This window comes from Schistocerca gregaria, chromosome 4 (genome assembly GCF_023897955.1).
Source record: "Schistocerca gregaria isolate iqSchGreg1 chromosome 4, iqSchGreg1.2, whole genome shotgun sequence".
In the NCBI taxonomy this organism is placed as follows: Eukaryota; Metazoa; Arthropoda; class Insecta; order Orthoptera; family Acrididae; genus Schistocerca; species Schistocerca gregaria.
This window is the reverse complement of record NC_064923.1, coordinates 113,130,349-113,152,210: the sequence shown is the minus strand read 5'-3', so window position 1 is coordinate 113,152,210 and position 21,862 is coordinate 113,130,349. Positions and strand designations below refer to the sequence as shown.

The 21,862-nt window shown below is 43.4% G+C and overlaps 1 protein-coding gene across 3 annotated transcripts in view; it reads left to right on the top strand.

Annotated features, from left to right (window-relative positions):
* Positions 1 to 21,177, top strand: part of LOC126266990 (carboxypeptidase B-like) — a 112,988-nt gene extending 91,811 nt beyond the window's left edge. For all 3 annotated transcript variants that reach the window (XM_049971731.1, XM_049971730.1, XM_049971729.1), the window contains one exon: positions 20,879 to 21,177. In XM_049971731.1, coding sequence (XP_049827688.1) covers positions 20,879 to 21,087 — 209 coding nt within the window. In that variant the 3' untranslated portion in view covers positions 21,088 to 21,177. The remainder of the gene's footprint in view (positions 1 to 20,878) is intronic.
* The last annotated feature ends 685 nt before the right edge of the window (positions 21,178 to 21,862 follow it).

The window sequence follows — 21,862 nt, the reverse complement described above, 5'->3', positions numbered from 1 at the left end:
AGTCACCCAAGATTCGACACACAATAAAACACCTCTGAAATCGTCATACTTGGATAAGATGGCACCTCTGCCACATAACGGTGAGCCATTTTTGTGAGTGATAAGTATTCCACGGACGCCTCTACATACCCCGTCACTGACGACTTCAAAGTCATGAAGAACAGCACTCTGGGATGGCCGTTGTACTCGGCCGTTCAAACAGAAAAATAAATGTAATTCTTCAGGCTTTCCCGGCAAGGCGTTGTCATGTTGATTAATCGGGTTTCTACCGGTTATTCGCGCCTTTCCAGCACGATATTCCAACTGCGTGACTCGCAGTCTTCTTCAGGTGCTGTACGATACTGCCGGACAGCACCTGCGAGTCACGCAATTGAAATATCGTGCAGGAAAGACGCGAATAACTGGCAGAAACCCGATTAACCAACAGAAAAAAATATGGCTAACGTAAAAATGTAGTAACGTTCAAAAGAGGGCAGCTCGTTTTGTACTATCGCGAAATAGGGGAGATAGCGCCACAGACATGATACGTGAACTGGAATGGCAATCATTAAAACAAAGGCGGCGGTATCTTGTCATGAAATTTCAATCACCAGTTTTCTCCACCGATTGCGAAAACATTCTGTTCGCACCCACCTACGAAGAGAGAAATGATCATCACGATAAAATAAGAGAAACCAGGGCTCGCACAGAAAAATGTAAGTGCTCGTTGTCCCTGATCGCCGTTAGAGAGTGGAGCAGTAGAGAGACAGCTTGAAGGTGGTTCACTGAACCCTTTGCTAGGCACTTTATTGTGAATAGCAGAGTATTCAATTAGATGTAGATGTAGACTTCACTATTATGTAGACCTACTTGCAAAACTAATTAGTCTAATCCAAATACATCTGGGCTCGAGAAAAAGAAATTGTTATTCTGTGACATTTTGTATGAGATGTTTAGTGGGAAACAACTGACTTCCAGGTCTTCGCCGACCAGAGATTCGGATATGGGTTGATCTGACACCCGTTCCGTGCGCCTCTTATTTACTAGTCACACATTGCTATTGCCTGGAGAAACGATGAAAACATCGTCCCTTGTCACGTCCACGAACATACTCCAGTCTCGCCTCGTGTCCTGGTTCTGTCTGCTATAATCTCGTCCTCCAACATCGCACCGTCGTGGTGGGGTGGAACTGTGTTTCTGATCGCTGTCGGTTCCGCTTCTTTGCGGTGAATGCGCGTGCGTCGATCCTCCCAATCCTGACAATTCTGTGCGCAGCTCAGGTCACATTTGAACGCAACTCCCCATCTATTCCAGTCGCTGCAAGGTCCTAGCAACTGAACTCTATGCTAGGATTTGTCATCTTCTTGTGTTCCTGCCTGCAAAGCGTTTCGTCAGCCTGCCTCGCTTATTTGTAGCCATTGTTAGCCTCGTGCCATCTTTCGCTTCCATCCCGGCTCTGCTAGCCTCCTTTTTTGCCTCCAGTGCACTCTGTATGAGCTCGCTGTTAAGCTTTCCTAGTCCCTCCATCAGTTCTCTTATCTTGCTTAGACACTCCGTCATTTGTCCTTCCGACTTACTGAATGCATTTTCCACCCTGTAGGCCAGTTTTTTTCGCTCCTAGTTCCCTCTTCACTTGTTTTACTTGTTTTCGTTTCCAATTCTGTCGTTTCCTGTTCTCTCTTCCGTTCCTCCTCTTCTCTCTTCAATACGGCCTGCTCCCGTTTCCTTTCTAATAATTTCATTTCCTGTTCTTGTTTCCTTTTCGATTCATTCATTTCCTTCAATATTTGAAGCAGTACACTCAGCACCTACTCTCACTTCGTCAATTCACTCACCTAGTTGAATCTCTTACCAGTTTCAAACGTGCCGCTTATGGTAGATTCTCCTGCCCCCATAATCTTATTGATATCTAGTCAATTTCTACTTGTTCTGACCTCGACGTCTTCTTCCTTTCTTATTTTGCTATTGTCCCTGCTGTCTATCTATGTCTCATATGGCTCATCGTGGGTTCCAGTTGCGTTGTTACATACGACACTGGTGGCATCCATATGTCGTAAAGATGTTCCGTCTTCTTCTTGAGCGATTTTACGTTCGCCACTTTTTGAGGTGCTATGCACACTAGTACTGTCTTCCCCATTCCTGATGTGTCTTTCACAGCTCACATCGCGTCTTCCCGAAAAGTGTTTAGCACAAGTCCTGGTCTATGACATTCTAGAATTGAAGTTCCTGCTCTTTTTTTATGTCTTTCGCTACATCTGTCTTGACTGACATAACTGGGCTAATCCTCTTTAACAACGGTGATCATAAGTCTCTGACGGTTAGTTTCCATATGAAATATTCCAACGTTAGAATGCGTAATTCTGGACGCTAATGAATATGTCACAGTTTGACGCACTCAGACGCCACATGTCCGTCCACTTGAATTCATACTCTCGATTATAATGGTGTTAGAAGAGCCCCAATGTTTACTCAGAAGAAAAATGTTGTCCCTTAGATAGAAAGTATGACTTCAAAGACTGGTTTTATTTCCACAACAGGAAAGAGGAAGAAGAAAGGGAAAAGAAAACAAAACAAAAACGAACATTGTTGGTCGTTTCTACCCGACGCAGTTCAGTGAAAATTCACTTTGGCACTTTCTTCTCTTAGCAATCCACATACAGCTTGTGCAGTTCCGTGGCGTGTGACCAAGGCATTTGCCAGTGTCTCAGACCGCATACACTCCGTGATTGAGCTGAGCTCGGTGTCCCATTAGATTACATTGTGAACATCGAATAACATACAGACCCGCGTTAGCTTCATAGGAATGTCCTCTAGACTGAATTTATTCTACCTCCATACATCCTGCCTCCAAAGTAACTTTAGGATTACTCAAGATGGTTCATTTCAGTGCGAAACAGTTACTAGATAACGCCTTGCTCACTACACTTTATCGAAATTATTAACTGGTCAAAATACGGGGAAGGGGTGCATACATACATATTCCATCCAGAATCATCTACAATACTGGTATCAACGCCGACAGTCAGCAGAATATAGTATATGGTGCGGCAACCACAAAACAGTCACGCTGGCTGTACATAAAATCAGCTAAATGACAATGAAAGATACGTGTAAGTTAGTATAACAGTGCTTTCAGAGCGTTCTATCATGGAATTATCTATCACAGGGTCCCCATATTATGTCCCGGGTGCCTGGTGGTAATGTGAAGCTAGTGCCGTGGCATGAGTAACACCAGTATTGGGACAACAGTAGTTCTTGTGCACTCTCTATTGGTGCCAGATGTATCCAAAATGGCTGCGATGACGTCATCCAAGATGGTAGCGTGAAGACTTGGCAGCACCACATGACGTCATCCAAGATGTTGGCCATGACATCAATCAGAAGGGCGGATTTTGTCAGGGAGTTTGAAAATTGGCAGGAAAGTGCCTCGCCACCCTCCCCAGAAAAATGGCGGGAAGTTCGTATTCCAACAGGCTAATGCACCACATCACAGTTATCTCTACTAAGCTAAGAAAATCGCAGGAAGAAAGGCCACGTTAGCTAACCTAAGTCACCCGACCGCCACTTCTTCCTATGACCTGGCGCCAAGTTTGAATTTTGTTAGTAAACAAAAGACCAATTCACGTATCTCTTCTAAGCTAAGAAAATGGCGTGAAAGAAAGGGCACTTGAACCAACCTCAGTCACCAAAGCACCACCACCTCCTAAGGATTCATAGGAAAAGGACTCGGACATAGGTCTTTATTTAATCATTTTCATGCAGTACAGACATCCAGTGTGTTCACCACGAGTTCCGGACTCCAACTGACTTAGTACACATCACCACCACCAGAAGGCGCTCTTGTCTCTGACGTAATCCAAGATTATGGCAAACATTGCATTCACCATGAGGTCTGGACCTAGTGTCCGGTACCAGCACCAGACGGCGCTGTTGTGACGTCAGCTGATGACGCAAGTACTGCTATCCAAGATGGCGGCATAAAATGTGTTTACCAAGTGCTACATACTCTACCTGGCTTAAAACACAGTGCCACCACCAGAGAGTGCTCTCGTCTGTGATATAATCCAAGATGACAGCATACATTGTGTTCACCAAGAGCTCCAGACTCCGACTGACTTAGTATAGAGTACCGGCACCAGAGGACATTGCAATTCGTCACATTGTCTGATGATACGATTACTGTTATTCAAGATGATGGCAAACATTGTATTCATCACGAGGCCTGGTACATATTGACACCATCAGAGAGCACTACCGATGACTTGGAATGAATTTTCTTGAATGCCACACACACCAGAACTTGGAAGGAAATAGTTATAGCCTCCACCACGATAATCAACCGATCGCCACGTCCCCCTACCAGCCCATGCTGTCTGGCTAACGTGCACTAACGTGTACTAACATGTACTAATGTGCACAGTGCATGATGTAATCCGAGATGATGGGAGCAAATTGAGGGAAAACGATTCTGCCTACGATAGATATAAGATTTTATTTTGTAAGCAATGTCTTCACCACAAGAGCTAGACACCAACGGACCTAGTATACATTGCTGCCACTAGAGGGTACTGTCATCCCTCCTGTGACCTTGTCCCAGATGGGGGTCTGCAGTGGGAAAATGGCCCGAAAATGACTCAGGCTGGACTGGGCTGCTGGGAAGAGCAGGGAAGGAGTGCATTCTATTTAGTTTGGAACATTTTACTTACAAAATACTCGTCATGATGTGCTTGGGGTCACAATACAGTCTACAGACACTCACACATCTCCAAATTTTCCGAAATCATTTCAGTACAGATATGGACATTCCTCCTAAATAATGCAGTACACAGATGTACAGACACGAAATCAAATTGTAAACTTCCAATAATGCACAGCATATCTTACAGACCTCCGAGCAAAATAATACAACACCGACATTCACAAGCTCTGTCCGCCACCCTAAGGCCAGTAGAGCACACAGGAGGTTAGCGGACACCCCCACCAGGTGACGCGGCCATCAGCTGTCAATTTACACAGGTGCCCTCAGGCGTGAGGTGGAAACATCGCTTTCGTACTTGACACCAGACAAATTCCTCTCGCAATACATGTTTACCTAAACACTAGTGCTGACGTGACAAGTCGGGAGTGCACCTGCGAGCTGCCGCCGGATGCAGCTGAAAGTTGCCTCTATTTTCGAGTATACATCCACTGTTATACTGATATCACAGAACTCCTAGGTGTCGCTCCCATGTGCGAGACTTCTCCCAACAGTACTTGTTTTTACCGTTGATGACATAGTATCACAGGGTGCATTGCTCCTACCGTGACATGGCACACCCGTTTTCCCATGCTTAACAGCCCAGCATGTCTGACACCTCGCCACAAAGATTTCATGCGGCGACTTGCCATCATAATCGTTCTCAAACTTATACTCATGTCATGTGACTACACAAAAATCAAGAACTCAGTCGACCTCATGGAAATTCTATAGTGTCGCACAATTACTTAATGTGCACTTTTGTAGGAGTTTTCGTGATGTCTCAGCTTGTAAGCCAGGAAATTCTTGCCTTAACAGAACCTGTTTATAGAAGTAGCACAGAATGTACTCTTCTTCACGGACCTAACGTGATACCCCAGTCCATCACAGTTTACCCTTCCTGCTTTCGACACACCCAAACGTTCCCACCGCTATGTAGAGGCATAAAGGATGTGAATTAATCAAGCATTATGATTGGCTCTTATTGATTTTACCTGTCGATTTACTGATGCCATCGGTATCGAAGCACCATCCACCTTTTCTTTCTGGGACTTTCAGGTGTAAAATTATTTTGCACAGATCGCTAAATTGCATTGGCAGTTAAACCCACAAAGTTGTTTACACATGATCAAATACGTACAAAACTCACAAGAATATTGGAAGGTAGGAGTATATTTACCAGTGTTACTACAATGAAATATTAAAATTTCTACTACAGTCTGACACTGATCGATGTACAGGTAATCTCTCCTCTTGACGGCTGTGGTTCTGGAACAAATTTCAGTATTTATAACACACATAATATTCCACATAAAAAATCTTCATGCTAATCGATGTGCTGAATCTATGTCCCACATGATAGCAAACATAGTCAACCACCCTAGTTATGCCACAACATAAACAATGCAGTATATACACATATTACACAACATAAGCCACAGTAACATTACACATAAACAGTGCAGTTATCTTTTATATCTGCACAGCATGTGAGAAAATTACTATATGCCTACACTCACACTGACTTATGTCATAATGCTCCTCAATCCAAGGGAAGCACTGTCCACCTTTTATTTCTTTCTACAGGTGTGAAATTCAGCGGCAATAAGCTATTTTACACTGATCATCAAATTGAAGCGACAACTAAACCTCACAAAGTGCCATAAATATCGTCAAATACGGAACTACTCTTACTCAATTACACTGCTCTCCCACTGGAGACAGGAGCTTGAATATTAGAGCATGAATCCAATCTCCACCTCAGCTATATATCAGGTCATACCATACCGATGTAGTAAGCATAATATTCGTATCCTACGCCATACAAAGTCACACCTTTTACATCAGAAAGCCCACAGTGAAACGAAGTCACTCTAAGAGCTGATGTGCAAAGACAGGCTCGTCCCCCCTCCCCCCCCCCCCCCCCCCTCGGTACAAATGCTCTACTGTTTCTGGTCCAGACCTGCATGCTTGCTTGCGTTTCTTCACTTATCTCTAGACTCTTGGATTACACTAACAAAAGTTTTTCCGCATCCTTTGCCATAATATTATGCCATTTACGATGTACTTCTAGATATTAAGCACACAGCAGTAGCCTCCCGATCGCTCACGCAACATAATTTCCAAGATATAGGCTGAAAATTATTTCTCTACAAACATGATACTTTAGCCAAGTGGAGTATGCTCTAGACCACTGAGTAAAGACAAACAAACACAGGAAACTGATACTTCCACTCTCGGATAATGAAGTCCGTGATGTAACAGACTGCAAATCATACCTATATTTTACAAGCCAGCTAAGGTTCCTCCCCTGTCTAGAGAACAAGGTAACACCTCTTTCACCTGCTAGATGCACACCCCATAATCGATCTTCTCTCAATTAAATAAAGGCGCGGAGTGTGCAGAAGCACTGAAATGGACAACTTACGATGTACTATGCATTTCCATACACAATCTTCTCAAATTTCCACTTGATCACGAAAGCCGGCCAACACATACTAAGTATTAGTCTGGTATTCGATCGTCTTGATGATGCCAAAGTTAATTCAGATTCATTCCTACGCTCGAACAGGCATCTGCATTTGAACGGCTGCTGCCATTAATAGGAAACGTGAATCATTCCCACCACAGGCCATGCCTCCACGAAATCATTCTAGAAACCCTGTCACATACCGGTATATGTTTTATCGTTACACTTACAGTTAAATGTTATGAATTGAAATGCATTCGACAATGAGCAAAGTATCAGAAATACACCATGCTCAAGGCTGCGGCTCTGGAAATGGAAATATATGTACTTTCTTTACTTTACACAAACACATACTTTATAGACCTGATGCTGAAATGCGAACATATCACACACCCACCACTACCACTAAGTATAATACTTCATCAGTAACTGATTGCCTATGACACGAAATAGTACTAACCAAAAATAAACGATGGGTGTGCATGTCTCTTAGATCTCTTCCTGTGAGTGCTACCACTGTGTCTTACAAAGAGAGATGTAATCGACAGACGTTGAAAACACCCGATCGCAGTAACTATTGCATGATACTGTCACAAGCGATCTTGGATCTACAAGTGCACACAAGTATCCATGTTAAAAGCTATGCCCACTTTACGAATTGAGGCACGATATTACCTCTGAATAATGTGGTTTCTGCCTAACAGATCGTAGGAATGTGTATCGTCAGACCACAATGCAACCTTGTGATAAAATTACCACATTTTGAAAGTGATTCAGCTAAGGATCGTAGTATATAAGCGGTATTTGCGAGTCCCTCAAATCGATAATTGTATAGTATTTGTAGCGCATTCTGTCTCGAGACCATACCAGACGTTGCGCGATATATCTACTGAGTTATAGGCAATGAATAATTGAGAAGGAACACAAACAATAGTAGTGTTGTGTACATAGTTCCGCGTAGTCAGCGCGCACACAACTTTCCCACTAGAGCTCGCCCCGCTAAGCACAACAGCGCATTCGCAGCGCTCGTCCGTCTCGTCACTACGAGATAGCACTGTCTTAGACACGGACCAAATTCTGCTTCCGCCGATCCTCGTATTAATTTGTAACGCAGCCAATGGGATTGCTGCTAACGTAGAACCTTTTCTCATTGCGGACCACACTCGCGCAGTGATACCTGAACGCTCGAGGTATTATAACGAGTGTACAGACCTCCAATTAGTTAGTCTGCATTAGTTTGCCTCAGTCTGCATTAGTCTGCATTTATCTGCACCTGTCTGTACCAGTCTACAGTCAAGTTTCAGTCTGCGCTTAATAAGATTACCATATTCCAGTACATAGCCATGAAGATAAATTTGTGTAGACACATTGTCAAGTATCAGAGATATGTGAGAATAAGATTAATCTAACAAGACCAAAGAAACTTCAGATTGTCAACTGTAAATAGCATCCAGAATCAAGTTAAGTAATTTTATTATTTTAATATATGTGTGTATAAACTAATCAAGTTCTGTTTAAAGTTGGTCACCGTCAATATGCTACACGAAGCGTGCAAGTGGCATTTCTATCGTCTAGCCTAACGGCAGAAGATAAACACGCCACGATATGACCACGAGACATATTGCTGACACTCGCCTACTTCGTTAGAGCAACATGTCAAATAATCTATCTGATGGTGTGTGTACTGAAGGTCTTACAGTACGCATACCACAAGTAGTAGATGATATGTCGCTTGAGGCAGTAAGAAAACGTACACTAGCTTCCCTGATCTCTAGTGTTACGCTATCCGCTAGAAATTATGTCCATGATTTGAATCTAGTCTTTCCATTCAATCACATACCTGCGTAGGATCCTATTGACAATTCGTTTAATGCTTGTTTGAGTTGGAGAGAAAGTTTTGATAGTGGACAGCACCTTCTGGGGTGGATAGCACCGAAAAACTGATCGCATACCTGAGTGCAATATGAGGAATCAGTCGAGACGAAAAGTTAAGTTATCAGCTATTCCATCCATGTGAGACATGAGTCTAAATGTATAACTTGTGAATCACATTCGGACTGTAGTTTGGATACTCTACACAACGCAAGCAAACATTTCCTGTTTCCTTAATTTGTAAGTGTCTTTTATTTAAAATCAGCTGATGTGTTGGGTGTTATGGTATCCACTGTAAAAACATGATTTACACTGTGCAAGGTCTAGTTTCCTGCGAAACGCTGTGGATAATGTTAGGCCTCAAAGTCATGGCAGAAAAACAACGTGTTTGGAATTGCACGAAAGCATGTTAGAAAACAGTGTTTCAAACAACTAAACATGACCAGAGGGACCGTCTTTTGCGACTTAGTGTAGTTAGTAGGATACAATTCGCCTAGAGAATAGATGATCAAACTTTAAAGTGGCCTCTGCAGTGCCTGTATAATTAATAGGATCGTGCCACACTGGAGCCAGTAGCAGCAGCAGCGTAAGGTGTAAATTTGCATAGAGACTGTGTAATACCGTCAGGAATGCCTGGGTGGCTGCATGCTGCGCTATTCTGGGGAGTATTGTCAAATTACTTTCATCACACTGGAGCCCCACCGCAGCATTACATCAATGTGCCAGCACTGATGCCTAGGTGGCTTCAGTAACAAAAAAATGGCTTAAATGGCTCTCAGTACTATGGGAGTTAACATCTATGGTCATCAGTCCCTTAGAACTTAGAACTATTTAAACCTAACTAACCTAAGGACAACACACTGTTTGGTCAGTATTATTTCGTGTCATGGGCAATCAGTAATTGACGAAGTATTATATTTAGTAGTAGTGGTGGGACCGTGATACGTTCACATTTGAGCATCAGGTATACAAAGTAAGTTGTAAGGAAGGTACATATATTTCCGTTTACAGAGCCACAGCCTTCAGCATGGTGTACTTCCGATACTTCGCTCAATTTCGAATGCATTTCAATTGATACCGCGATCGTAACATTTAATGGTAAGTATAATAATAAAACATATATATATGACCAGCTTTCTAGAATGATTCCGTGTAGGAATGGCCTGTGGTGGGAATGATTCACGTTTCCCACTAACGGCAGCAGCCGTCCAAATGCAGAGGCCTATTTTTGAGAAGATTGTGTATGAACGTGCGTTTGCACTGGACTGTTATTTCCTCCCATGTAAATTGTTCGGTTGACTGCTTCTGCACATTTCGCGCCTTTATTTAGTTGAGAGAAGATAGATTCTGGACTGTGCATTTAGCAGGTGAAAGAGACGTTACCTTGTTCTCTAGACATGGGAAAGACCTTAGTTGGCTTGTAAATTATATGGATGATTTGCAATCTGTTACATCACGATCTTCAGTATTCGAGAGTGGAAATACCAGTTTCCTCTGTTTTTTTGTAGTTATTCAGTGGTCTCGAACACGCTCCACTTAGCTAAAGTACCATGTTTGTAGAGAAATAATTTCCAGTCTATATCTTCGGAATTACGTTGCGTGAGCGACTGGGAGCTGTGTGCATGAAATCTAGAAGTAGAGTGAAAATGGCATAACATTATGACAAAGGATGCGGAAATACTTGTGTTCGTGTAATCCCAGAGTCTGGAGATAAGTGCAGAAATGCAAGCAAGCATGCCAGTCCGGACCAGAAACAGTAGCACGTGTATACCATGGGGGGTAATGCGCCAGTCATTGCACATCACTTCTGAGAGTAACTTCGATTCACTGAGGGCTTTATAATGTAAAAGGGGTGATTGTTTATGGCGTATGATACTAAATGTATGTTTACTACATCGATACGGTTTGTTGTTGTTGCGGTCTTCAGTCCTGAGACTGGTTTGATGCAGCTCTCCATACTACTCTATCCTGTGCAAGCTTCTTCATCTCCCAGTACTTACTGCAACCTACATCTTTCTGAATCTGCTTAGTGTATTCATCTCTTGGTCTCCCTCTACGACTCTTACCCTCCACGTTGCCTTCCAACAGTAAATTGGTGATCCCATGATGCCTCAGAATATGCCCTGCAAACCGGTCCCTTCCGCTACTCAAGTTGTCCACAAATTTCTCTACTCTCGAATTCTGTTCAGTACCTCCTCATTAGTTATGCGATCAACCCATCTAATCCACAGCATTCTTCTGTAGCACCACATTTCGAAAGCTTCTATTCTCTTCTTGTCTCTTCTTGTGCAAACTATTTATCGTCCATGTTTCACTTCCATACATTGATACACTCGATATAAATACTTTCAGAAACGACTTCCTGACCCTAAAATCTACACTCGTTGTTAACAAATTTCTCCTCTTCAGAAACGCTTTCCTTGCCATTGCCAGCCTACATTTTATATCCTCTCTACTTCGACCATCATGAGTTATTTTACTCCCTAAATAGCATAACTCCGTTACTACTTTAAGTGTCTCATTTCCTAATCTAATTCCCTCAGCATTACCCTACTTAAATCGACTGCATTCCATTATCCTCGTTTTGCTTTCATTGATGTTCATCTTGGTATCCTCTTTTCAAGACACTGTCCAATCCATTCAACTGCTCTTCCAAGTCCTTTGCTGTCTCTGATAGAATTACAATGTAATCGGCGAACCTCAAAGTTTTTATTTCTTCTCCATGGATTTCAACACCTACTCCGAATTTTTCTTTTCTTTCCTTTATTGCTTGCTCAATATACACATTGAATAACATCGGGGACAGGCTACAAACCTGTCTCTCACCCTTCTCAATCACTGCTTCCCTCTCATGTCCCTCCACTCTTATAACTTCCATCTGGTTTCTGTACAAGTTGTAAATATCCTTTCGCTCCCTGTATTTTACCCCTGCCGTCTTCAGAATTTCAAAGAGAGTATCCCAGTCAACATTGTCAAAAGATTACTCTAATTCTACAAAGGCTAGAAAAGTAGGTTTGCCTCTCCTTAATATTTTTCTAAGATAAGGCGTAGGGTCAGTATTCCCCGTTCCAACACTTCTACGGAATCCAAACTCATCTTCCCCGACGTCGGCTTATACCAGTTTTTCCATACGTCTGTAAACAATTCGTGTTAGTATCTTATGCGTACAGGTGTGGCTTATTAAACTGATAGATCGGTAATTTTCATATTTGTCAACACCTGCTTCCTTTGGGATTGAAATTATTATATTCTTCTTGAAATCTGAGGGTATTTCGCCTTTCTCAAACATCTTGTTCACCAGATGGTAAAGTTTTGTGAGGGCTGGCTCTCCCAAGGCTGTCAGTACTTCTAATGGAATTTTACCCACTTCTTGGGGCCTTGTTTCTACTTAGGTTTTTCAGTGCTCTGTCAAACTCTTCAAGCAGAATCATATATCCCATTTCATCTTCGTCTACATCCTCTTTCATTTCCATAATATTGTCCTCAAGAACATCGCCCTTGTATAGACCCTCTATGTACTCCTTCTTTGCTTAGAACTGGTTTTCCATCTGAGCTCTTCATATTCATGCAACTGGTTCTCTTTCCTCCAAAGGTCTCTTTAATTTTCCTGTAGGTTGTGTCTATCTTTCCCTAGTGATATACGCATCTACATCCTTACTTTGTCCTCTAGCCATCCCTGCTTGGCCATTTTACACTTCCTATCAATCTCATTTTTGAGACGTTTATGCTCCTTTTTGCCCACTTCATTTACTGCATTTTTGTATTTTCTTCGTTCACAAATTCAATATCTCTTGTGCTATCCAAGGATTTCTATTAGCCTCGTCCCTTTACCTACTTGATCCTCTGCTGCCTTTACTATTTCATCTCTAAAAGCTACCCATTCTTCTTCTACTGTATTTGTTTCCCCCATTCCTGTCAATCATTCCCTAATGCTCTCCCTGAAACTCTCTACAACCTCTGGTTCTGTCGGTTTATCCAGGTCCCATCTCCTTAAATTCCCACCTTTTTCAGGTTCTTCAGTTTTAATCTACATAAGCAATAGATTGTGGTCAGAGTCCACATCTGTCCCTGAATATGTCTTACAATTTAAAACCTGGTTCCTGAATCTCTGTCTTACCATTATATAATCTATCTGAAACCTTCTAGTATCTCCAGGCTTCTTCCATGTACACAACTTTTTTTCATAATTCTTGAACCGAGTGTTAGCTATGATTAAGATACGCTCTGCGCAAAATTCTACCAGGCGGCTCCCTCTTTCATCCCTACTCCTATTCCATATTCACCTATTACGTTTCCTTGTCTTCCTTTTCCTACTATCGAATTCCAGTCACCCATGACTATTAAATTGGCGTCTCCCTTCACTACCTGAATAGTTTCTTTTATCTCATCATACATTTCTTCCATCTCTTCGTCATCTACATAGCTAGTTGGCATATAAACTTGCACTACTTTGGTAGGCGTGGGCTTTGTATCTATCTTGGCCACAATAATGCATTCACTATGCTGTTTGTAGTAGCTTACCCGTATTCCTATTTTTATTCATTATTAAATCTATTCCTGCTCTACCCTTGTTTGACTTTGAATTTCTAATCCTGTATTCACCTGACCAGAAGTCTTGTTTCTCTTGCTACCGAACTTCACTAATTCCCACTATATCTAACCCTAACCTATCAATTTCCCTTTTTAAATTTGTAACCTACCTGCCCGATTAAGGGATCTGACATGCCACCCTCCGACTCGTAGAACGCCGGTTTTCTCTCTCCTGATAATGACGTCCTCCTGAGTAGTCCCCGACCGGAGATCCGAATGTGGGACTATTTTACCTCCAGAATATTTCACCCAAGATGACGCCATCATCATTTAACCATACAGTAAAGCTGCATGCCCTCGGGAAAAATTACAGCTGTAGTTTCCCCTTGCTTTCGACCGATCGCTGTACCAGCACAGCAAGTCTGTTTTGGTTAGTGTTACAAGGCCAGATCAGTCATCATCCAGACTCTTGCTCCTGCAACTACTGAAAAGGATGCTGCCCCTCTTCAGGAACAACACGTTTGTCTGGCCACTTAGCAGATACCCCTCCGTTGTGGTTGCACCTATGGTACGGCTATCTGTGTCGTTGAGGCACGCAAGCCTCCCCGTCAAATAAAAAGTATATATAAGTGTATCATTTTTCTTTTAGTGTGACTAATGAAAGTGAGTTTGGTGGCAGAAATGGTGACTTAGATGAGCATCGAAATCGAATCCATAAAAGAACTGACCAAAAGTTATTAAACATTATGCTGCAAGACGAAATGATTTTATTTCGAAGTCGGGGAGATATGCCATTACAATGTTGGGCCTCCTGTACTCGGGAAAGCACATAACTTGAAGAAAATTACCAGTCCTGCACAACACATGTTGAATGTGGTCGGTTAAAGTTTTCTTACATCTGTCACTGCGAGAAATATCTAGAAGGTACAGATATCTCTCGAAGGTAAATGAAAATATATAATATTCCAGTTGGTTTAGACACTTGTCATACTAAGGCCTCATGGGCTGAGAGTTTTGCTGCATCATTACAACGACAGTAGGTTGTTGCGGGAAACGGCTCTGAAACAATTTTATCTGCCGCATTGGGGTCATAGCAGGCGGCGTCACTGGTATAGCTTCCAGAATGACAGCATGGTCTGCGAAAACTCACATTTACTGAGCTGCTCATTAAGGGAAGGTTTACTATCTTTGGCCAGAAAAAACATGTTCTTTCAGAATTTTTTTCTCGGGATATGTCATAGATATCAATGTCAAATTTTATCAAAATGTTTATTGATATTTCCTCTGCAAACTGGAATTTTTTAGACCGGAAATGTCAAAGAGCAAAGGCGGATGTGCCGTAGGAACGAAACAAAATTTCGATGTAGATCTTAAGGTGCGGTATGTCACAGGTCAGCCGGCTCGTCTGAAATCAAAATTGAGTTCATGTCAGCGAATTATATAAGATTCTTTTGGAAGTGAACCTCGCCTAAGTTATATGGACCATAGGAAACAAAATGGCGACCATTTGAAAAAGTAGGGTTTTTTGCCATCGATTTTTCGACCTTGTCGGACAAGTAAATATAGTTATAGTTCATGGATCGGAATAAAAGTGGTACAGCTGCTAGGCAATTTAGTTAGCTTCGTCGGAAACAAAGAATCATGCCAATCGGTTCAGTAGATTTGAAGTTACCATACCGCGCGATAAAAAGTCATTTCGAGAAAAACGCGTTTGAAGTTTTGACCACATATAAATGTAATATTATGCTACTTATGTTCAATCTGCTATTCCGGGTCCATAAACTAGTCCTTCCTCTTCCTCACAGAGGGCGTTCTGCTCGATCTGGGCCATCCTGCGCTGCTCCAGAGCCGCTCGTACGGCCGATGACAAGCGGTTTTCGGCCACTCGAATCCGGTGGTCGTCCGAATCCTTGGCGAACTGCGTCGAATAGAGTCCAAGGGTGACGTTCACCGTTGTCATGGTCTTCAGCATTGCTGAATACCCTTCGTTGAAGCTGCTCACTGCCAGGAAAGTCGCAATTTCCACAGTCTTCGCACCAAAATGCAAATGTTTGGGGACTAACTTCCAAACACAGGCGTTCATTTGAATTTTGTGTTTCCTCCCAAGCACCGGTACAATAACTCGTCCTCCGAAAGAAAAAATAAACTGGTGCGTGAAAAAGGTCGATTTCAGGCAGGTGCATTTTTTCGTTCAACCACGAATAACAAACGTTTCCCTTCCGTGTTCGGGGAAACCGTTTTAGGGGTGGATTCTAAACACTTTTACGGATCCAAAAATACAGTTAAAAACCGATTTTTTGTATCAAAAGATAGTAAACCTCCCCTTGACAATCAGTTTTACATATAATATAACATGTATAGAGTAGAAGATCATTTTAGACTAAAACTACAACGCACTGAACTTCAGTGACGTCATATTTTTAGAAGGTCCATTGACATATATGTGACCACCGCCTACATTCTAGGTCAGCGTGCAATAACCACTCACAGATGTCAGGTGCCAACACTAACAGTGGAGGTTATATCAAGCTTGTCGGGGAGGACGCGGTAAACGGTGCAGTTGTCGTCGTAAAGTGGATCTATCTGGAGTTCTAAAGTGCATGAATATTGTCGTTCGGTCAAAGGGTGGAAGCATCTCCGAAAAGGGTACGTTTGTCAATTATGTGTGTGCCGCCGTGGTTAAAGTAAACTGAAGCACCAAAGGAACTGGTATAGGCATGCGTTTCAAATACAGAGATATGTAAACAGGCAGAATACGGAAGTGTGGTCGGCAACGCCTCTATCAGACAACAAGAGTTGGCAGCAGTTGCTAGATCGATTACTGGTGCTACAATGGCAGGTTATAAAGATTTAAGTGAGTTTGAACGTGGTGTTATAGACGGGCACGAGCGATAGGACCCATTATCTCCGAGGTAGCGATAAAGTGGGGATTTTCCGTACGATATTTTACGAGTGTACCCTACCAGAAATCCGATAAACAACAAATCTTTGACATCGCTGCGACCGGGAAAAGATCCTGCAAGAACGAAACGAACGACGACTAAAGACGTTCAACGTGACAGAAGTGCAACCCTTCCGCAAATTTCTGCAGTTTTCAATGCTGGGCCATCAACAAGTGTTAGCGTGCGAATCATTCAACGAAACATCATCGATATGGGCTTTCAGAGCCGCAGGCTTGCTCTTGTGCTCTTAATGAGTGCACGACGCAGAGCTGCACTGTCGATGACTGGAAACATGTAGTCTGCAAAATTATATTGAGTGGATGGACGTGTACGGTAACGGAGACAACCTCATGAATCCATGAACCCTTCATGTCGGCAGGGCACTGTTCAAACTGGTAGAGGCTGTGTAATGCTGTGGAGCGTGTGCAGTCGGAGTGATAAGGGACCCATGACACGTCTAGATACGACACTGACAAGTGACACTTACGTAAGCATCCTACCTGATCACCTGCATCAATTCATGTCCATTGCGCATTCAGACGGACTTGGGCAAATCCATTAGGACAATGCGATATCCGACACCTCCAGAATTCCTACAGAGTGGCTACAGGAACACATTTCTGAGTTTAAACACTTCCGCTGCCCATCAGACTCCCCAGACATGAACATTATTCAGCCTATCGGGGATGCCTTACAACGTGCTGTTCTCTTCCGCCTCGTACTCTTACGGATTTATGGACAGCCCTGTTGGATTAATGGTGTTAGTTACTTCCAACACTACTTCAGACAACAGTCGAGTCCATGCCGCGTCGTTTTGCTGCACTTCTGCTTGCTCGTGGGGGCGCTAGGCAGTTGTACCAGTTTCTTTCCCTCTTCAGTGTATGTCGTGCATGCCAAAATGGAGCTATCCAAACCTGGCGCTGGGGCAAATGTTGTGCACCACTGGTTGTAGATGACAGGGGTGGAATAGCCTTTAGCAACTGTCCTCTGAGAGGAATCCAGGGGCTAGCAAAAGCGTCTCTACAATGACCGTTCAGCGAACATTGCTGTGTATTGGCCTCAACGGCCGTGGAAGAACTATCGGCGAATTTTAAACAAATTTGAAATCATGCATTGGAGAAGTATGTGCCGAAAAAGTGGGTTACGGACGGAAAAAACCCACAGTGGTTTAACAGCGCAATTCGGAGAATGCGCAGGAATCAAAGACAGTTGCACTCGCGGTACAAGAAAGTTCGGGAGATTCAAATGGTTCTGAGCACTATGGGACTTAACACCTGAGGTCATCAGTCCCCTAGAACTTAGAGCTACCTAAACCTAACTAACCCAAGGACATCACACACATCCATGCCAGAGGCAGAATTCGAACCTGCGACCGTAGCGGTTGCGCGGTTCCAGACTGAAGCCCCAGAACCGGTCGACCGCATCGGCTGGCAATGTTCGAGAGAATGAGGACAGGCAAAAGTTAGTAGAGATTCTGGCTGCTGTAAAAAGAGCGATGCGCGAAGCATACAACTACTACTACCGTCATACCTTAGCAAAAGATCTTGCTGAAAACCCAGGGAAATTCTTGTCTTACGTAAAATCGTTAAGCGGGTCGAAGGCTTCCATCTAGTCACTCACTGATCAGTCTGGCCTGGCAACGGAAGACAGCAATTCGAAAGCTGAAATTTTAAATTTAGTATTTGAGAAATCTTTCATGCAGGAGGATCATACAAACATACCGGCATTTGAGTCTCGTACAGATTCCCGTATGGAGGACATAGTGATAGACATCCCTTGAGCTGTGGAGCAGCTGCATGGGTTAAAAATAAATAAATCGCCAGGTCCTGATGGGATTCCAATTCGGTTACTACTGCATTGGCTCCTTACTTAGCTTGCATTTATCGCGAATCTCGTGCCCAACGTAAAGTACCGAGCGATTGGAAAAAAGCGCAGGTGACGCCTGTATATAAGAAGGGTAGATGCTCAAAATTACAGACCAATACCCTTAACATCGGTTTGTTGCAGGATTCTTGAACATATTCTCACTTCGAATATAATGAATTTCCTTGAGACAGAGAAGTTGCTGTCCATGCATCAGCACGGCTTTAGAAAGCATCGCTCCTGCGAAACGCAACTCGCCCTTTCTTCACATGATATCTTGCAAACCATGTATGAAGGGTATCAGACGGATGCCATATTCCTTGACTTCCGGAAAGCATTTGACTCGGTGCCGCACTGCAGACTCCTAGCTAAGGTACGAGCATATGGGATTGGTTCCCAAATATGGGAGTGGCTTGAAGACTTCTTAAGTAATAGAACCCAGTACGCTGTCCTCGATGGTGAGTGTTCATCGGAGGTGAGGGTACCATCTGGAATGCCCCAGGGAAGTGTGGTAGGTCCGCTGTTGTTTTCTATCTACATAAATGACCTTTTGGACAGGATGGATAGCAATGTGCTGCTGTTTGCTGATGATGATGTGGTATACGGGAAGGTGTCGTCGTTGAGTGGCTGTAGGAGGATACAAGATGGCTTGGACAGGATTTTTGATTGGTGTAAAGAATGGCAGCTAACTCTAAATGCAGATAAATGTAAATTAATGCAGATGAATAGGTAAAAGAATCCTGTAATGTTTGGATACTCCATTAGTAGTGTAGCGCTTGACACAGTCATGTAAATTAAATAGTTAGGCGTAACATTGCAGAGCGATATGAAGTGGGACAAGCATGTAATGGGAGTTGTGGGGAAGGCGGATAGTCGTCTTTGGTTCATTGGTAAAATTTTGGGAAGATGTGATTCATCTGTAAAGGAGACCGCTTATAAAGGTCTAATACGACCTATTCTTGAGTACTGCCCGAGTGTCTGGGATCCCTATCAGGTCGGATTGAGGGAGGACATAGAAGCAATTCAAAGGAGAGCTGCTGTATTTGTTTCTGGTAGGTTTGATCATCACGCAAGTGTTACGGAAATGCTTCAGGAACTCGGGTGGGAGTTTCTAGAGGAAAGAAGGCGTTCTTTTCGTGAATCGCTACTGAGGAAATTTAGAGAACCAGCATTTGAGGCTGACTGCAGTACAATTTTACTGCCGCCAACTTATATTTCGCGGAAAGACCACAAAGATAAGGTAAGAGAGGTTAGGGCTCGTACAGAGGCATATAGCCAGTCATTTTTCCACCTTTGGGAGTGGAACAGGGAGAGAAGATGCTAGTTGTGGTACGAGGTACCCTGAGACACGCACCGTATGGTGGATTGCGGAGTATGTATGTAGATGTAGATGTAGAACAGCAGGTCCTTAGTTGATGCAGCCACGCTGACTGCTGTTCGTCGGTGACCTCAACTCGACGTCCACTGAGTGGAGACGTAGGGCCTTTTCAGCTGAATCACGCACTATGATCCATCAGCGTGAAACGCCGGAAAGCTAACACTGTGTAACAATCATCGGAGGGATCCAGGCCACAAGAGGGAGGGTTATGGGGGAATGTTTTCATGACATCCCCTAGATTATTTCGTCATTCTGGAAGGCACAATGGATCAATACTAGTCGCACCTGTCCTCCAGTGCAGTTCCTTTCCCACAGCACCATGGCATTCACAAGCAGGATAGTACAATGTGTCACGCATCTCACGGTGTACGTGCTTGAGCACCAGGATAAATTGACCGTACTCCCTTGCCAGCTAAACTTGTCGGATTTCATCCCAGTCGAGAATCTGTGGGACCACCTGCATGAGGTTGTTCGCACCACAGATCCTCATCCGAGAAAAGAAAATGGTTCAAATGGCTCTGAACACTATGGGGCACAACGTCTGAGGTCATCAGTCCCCTAGAACTTAGAAATACTTAAACCTAGCTAACCTAAGGACCTCACACACATCCATGCCCGAGGCAGGATTCGAACCTGCGACCGTAGCTATCGCGCGGCTTCAGACTGTTGCCCCTAGAACCACTCCGCCACCACGTCCGGCCATCCGAGAAAGCTAGCGCAGTTGGGAACGGCACTGAAGCCGGCGTGGCTGCATATCCCTATTGGTATCTTCCAGAACCTCACAGACTCTCTTCCTGCATGTCTGCACTCCAAAAGTTAGTCAGTCAGACGTTTGAAACAGGTGGCGTCTGGACTGTTTAATACAGCTAGGGATTTTAATGTTAGAGCAATCCTGTAACTGTTTTGTTCCATTGCTGTACTGGTTGGGACGTAGGTCGCACCGTAAAACACTAATTTCGTGATTAATGTGCACTGATTCCTTAAATCAGCAACTTGTATACATGAAAGGCTCATTTCTTGACGAATGCAATGCATGCATTAACAGTTCTTATACACGATTGCGGTGCATTCTGTAGATCTTGATAAGTTGACGATTTTTATTTTTCCAGACGCAGCCGCCGGCACCAGCGCTGACTGGGCGAAAGCGGTGGGGGGTGTGGCGCTGTCGTACACACTGGAGCTTCCAGAGGGCGGCGACGCCGGCTTCGACCCCCCCGCGTCCGACATCGTTGGCATCGTGACGCCCTTCTTCGAAGCGGTCCGAGCTTTTGGTCAGTACGTCGCCGACAACTTCGGGAGGAGCCGCTTGAGTGCTTGACTGAACAGCTCCGTGTGGTGCAGGTGTTCTCCCCTACAAGTTGCACAAAAATTTGCCAATAAATATAATAAATATATGTGATATAAAAAAACGAACAACCTACATGCATTTTCATTGAATGCTACCCCTTTGATTCTCCTACTGCTGTGTACCAAAAAGTAGCTGTGACTATAGCTTAATAAAAGTATTAAGTTCGAAGCTGAACCCTTGCACTGTCGCAAACATTACACACACGTCGGTGACGAAACAAAAACATTATTGTACTGTGGTTTGCGGATTGGACGTAATTTTCAGCAAACTCCTTCGCAAACATGCAGTTATACAGAGTGAGTCACCTAACATTACTTCTGGATATATTTCGAAAACCACATCAAATATCGACGAACCGATTCCACAGACTGAACGTGAGGAGAGGGGCTAGTGCAATTGGTTAATAAAAACCATAGAAAAATGCACGGAAGTACGTTTTTTAACACAAACCTACGTTTTTTAAATGGAACCCCGTTAGTTTTGTTAGCACATCTGCACATATAAACAAATACGTAATCAGTGCCGTTTGTTCCATTGTAAAATGTTAATTACATCCGGAGATTTTGTAACCTAAAGTTGACGCTTGAGTACCACTCCTCCGCTGTTCGGTCGTGTGTATCGGAGATCACCGAATTACGTAGGGATCCAAAGGGAACGGTAATGGACCTTAGGTACAGAAGAGACTGGAACAGCACATTACGTCCACATGCTAACACCTTTTTATTGGTCTTTTTCACTGGCGCAC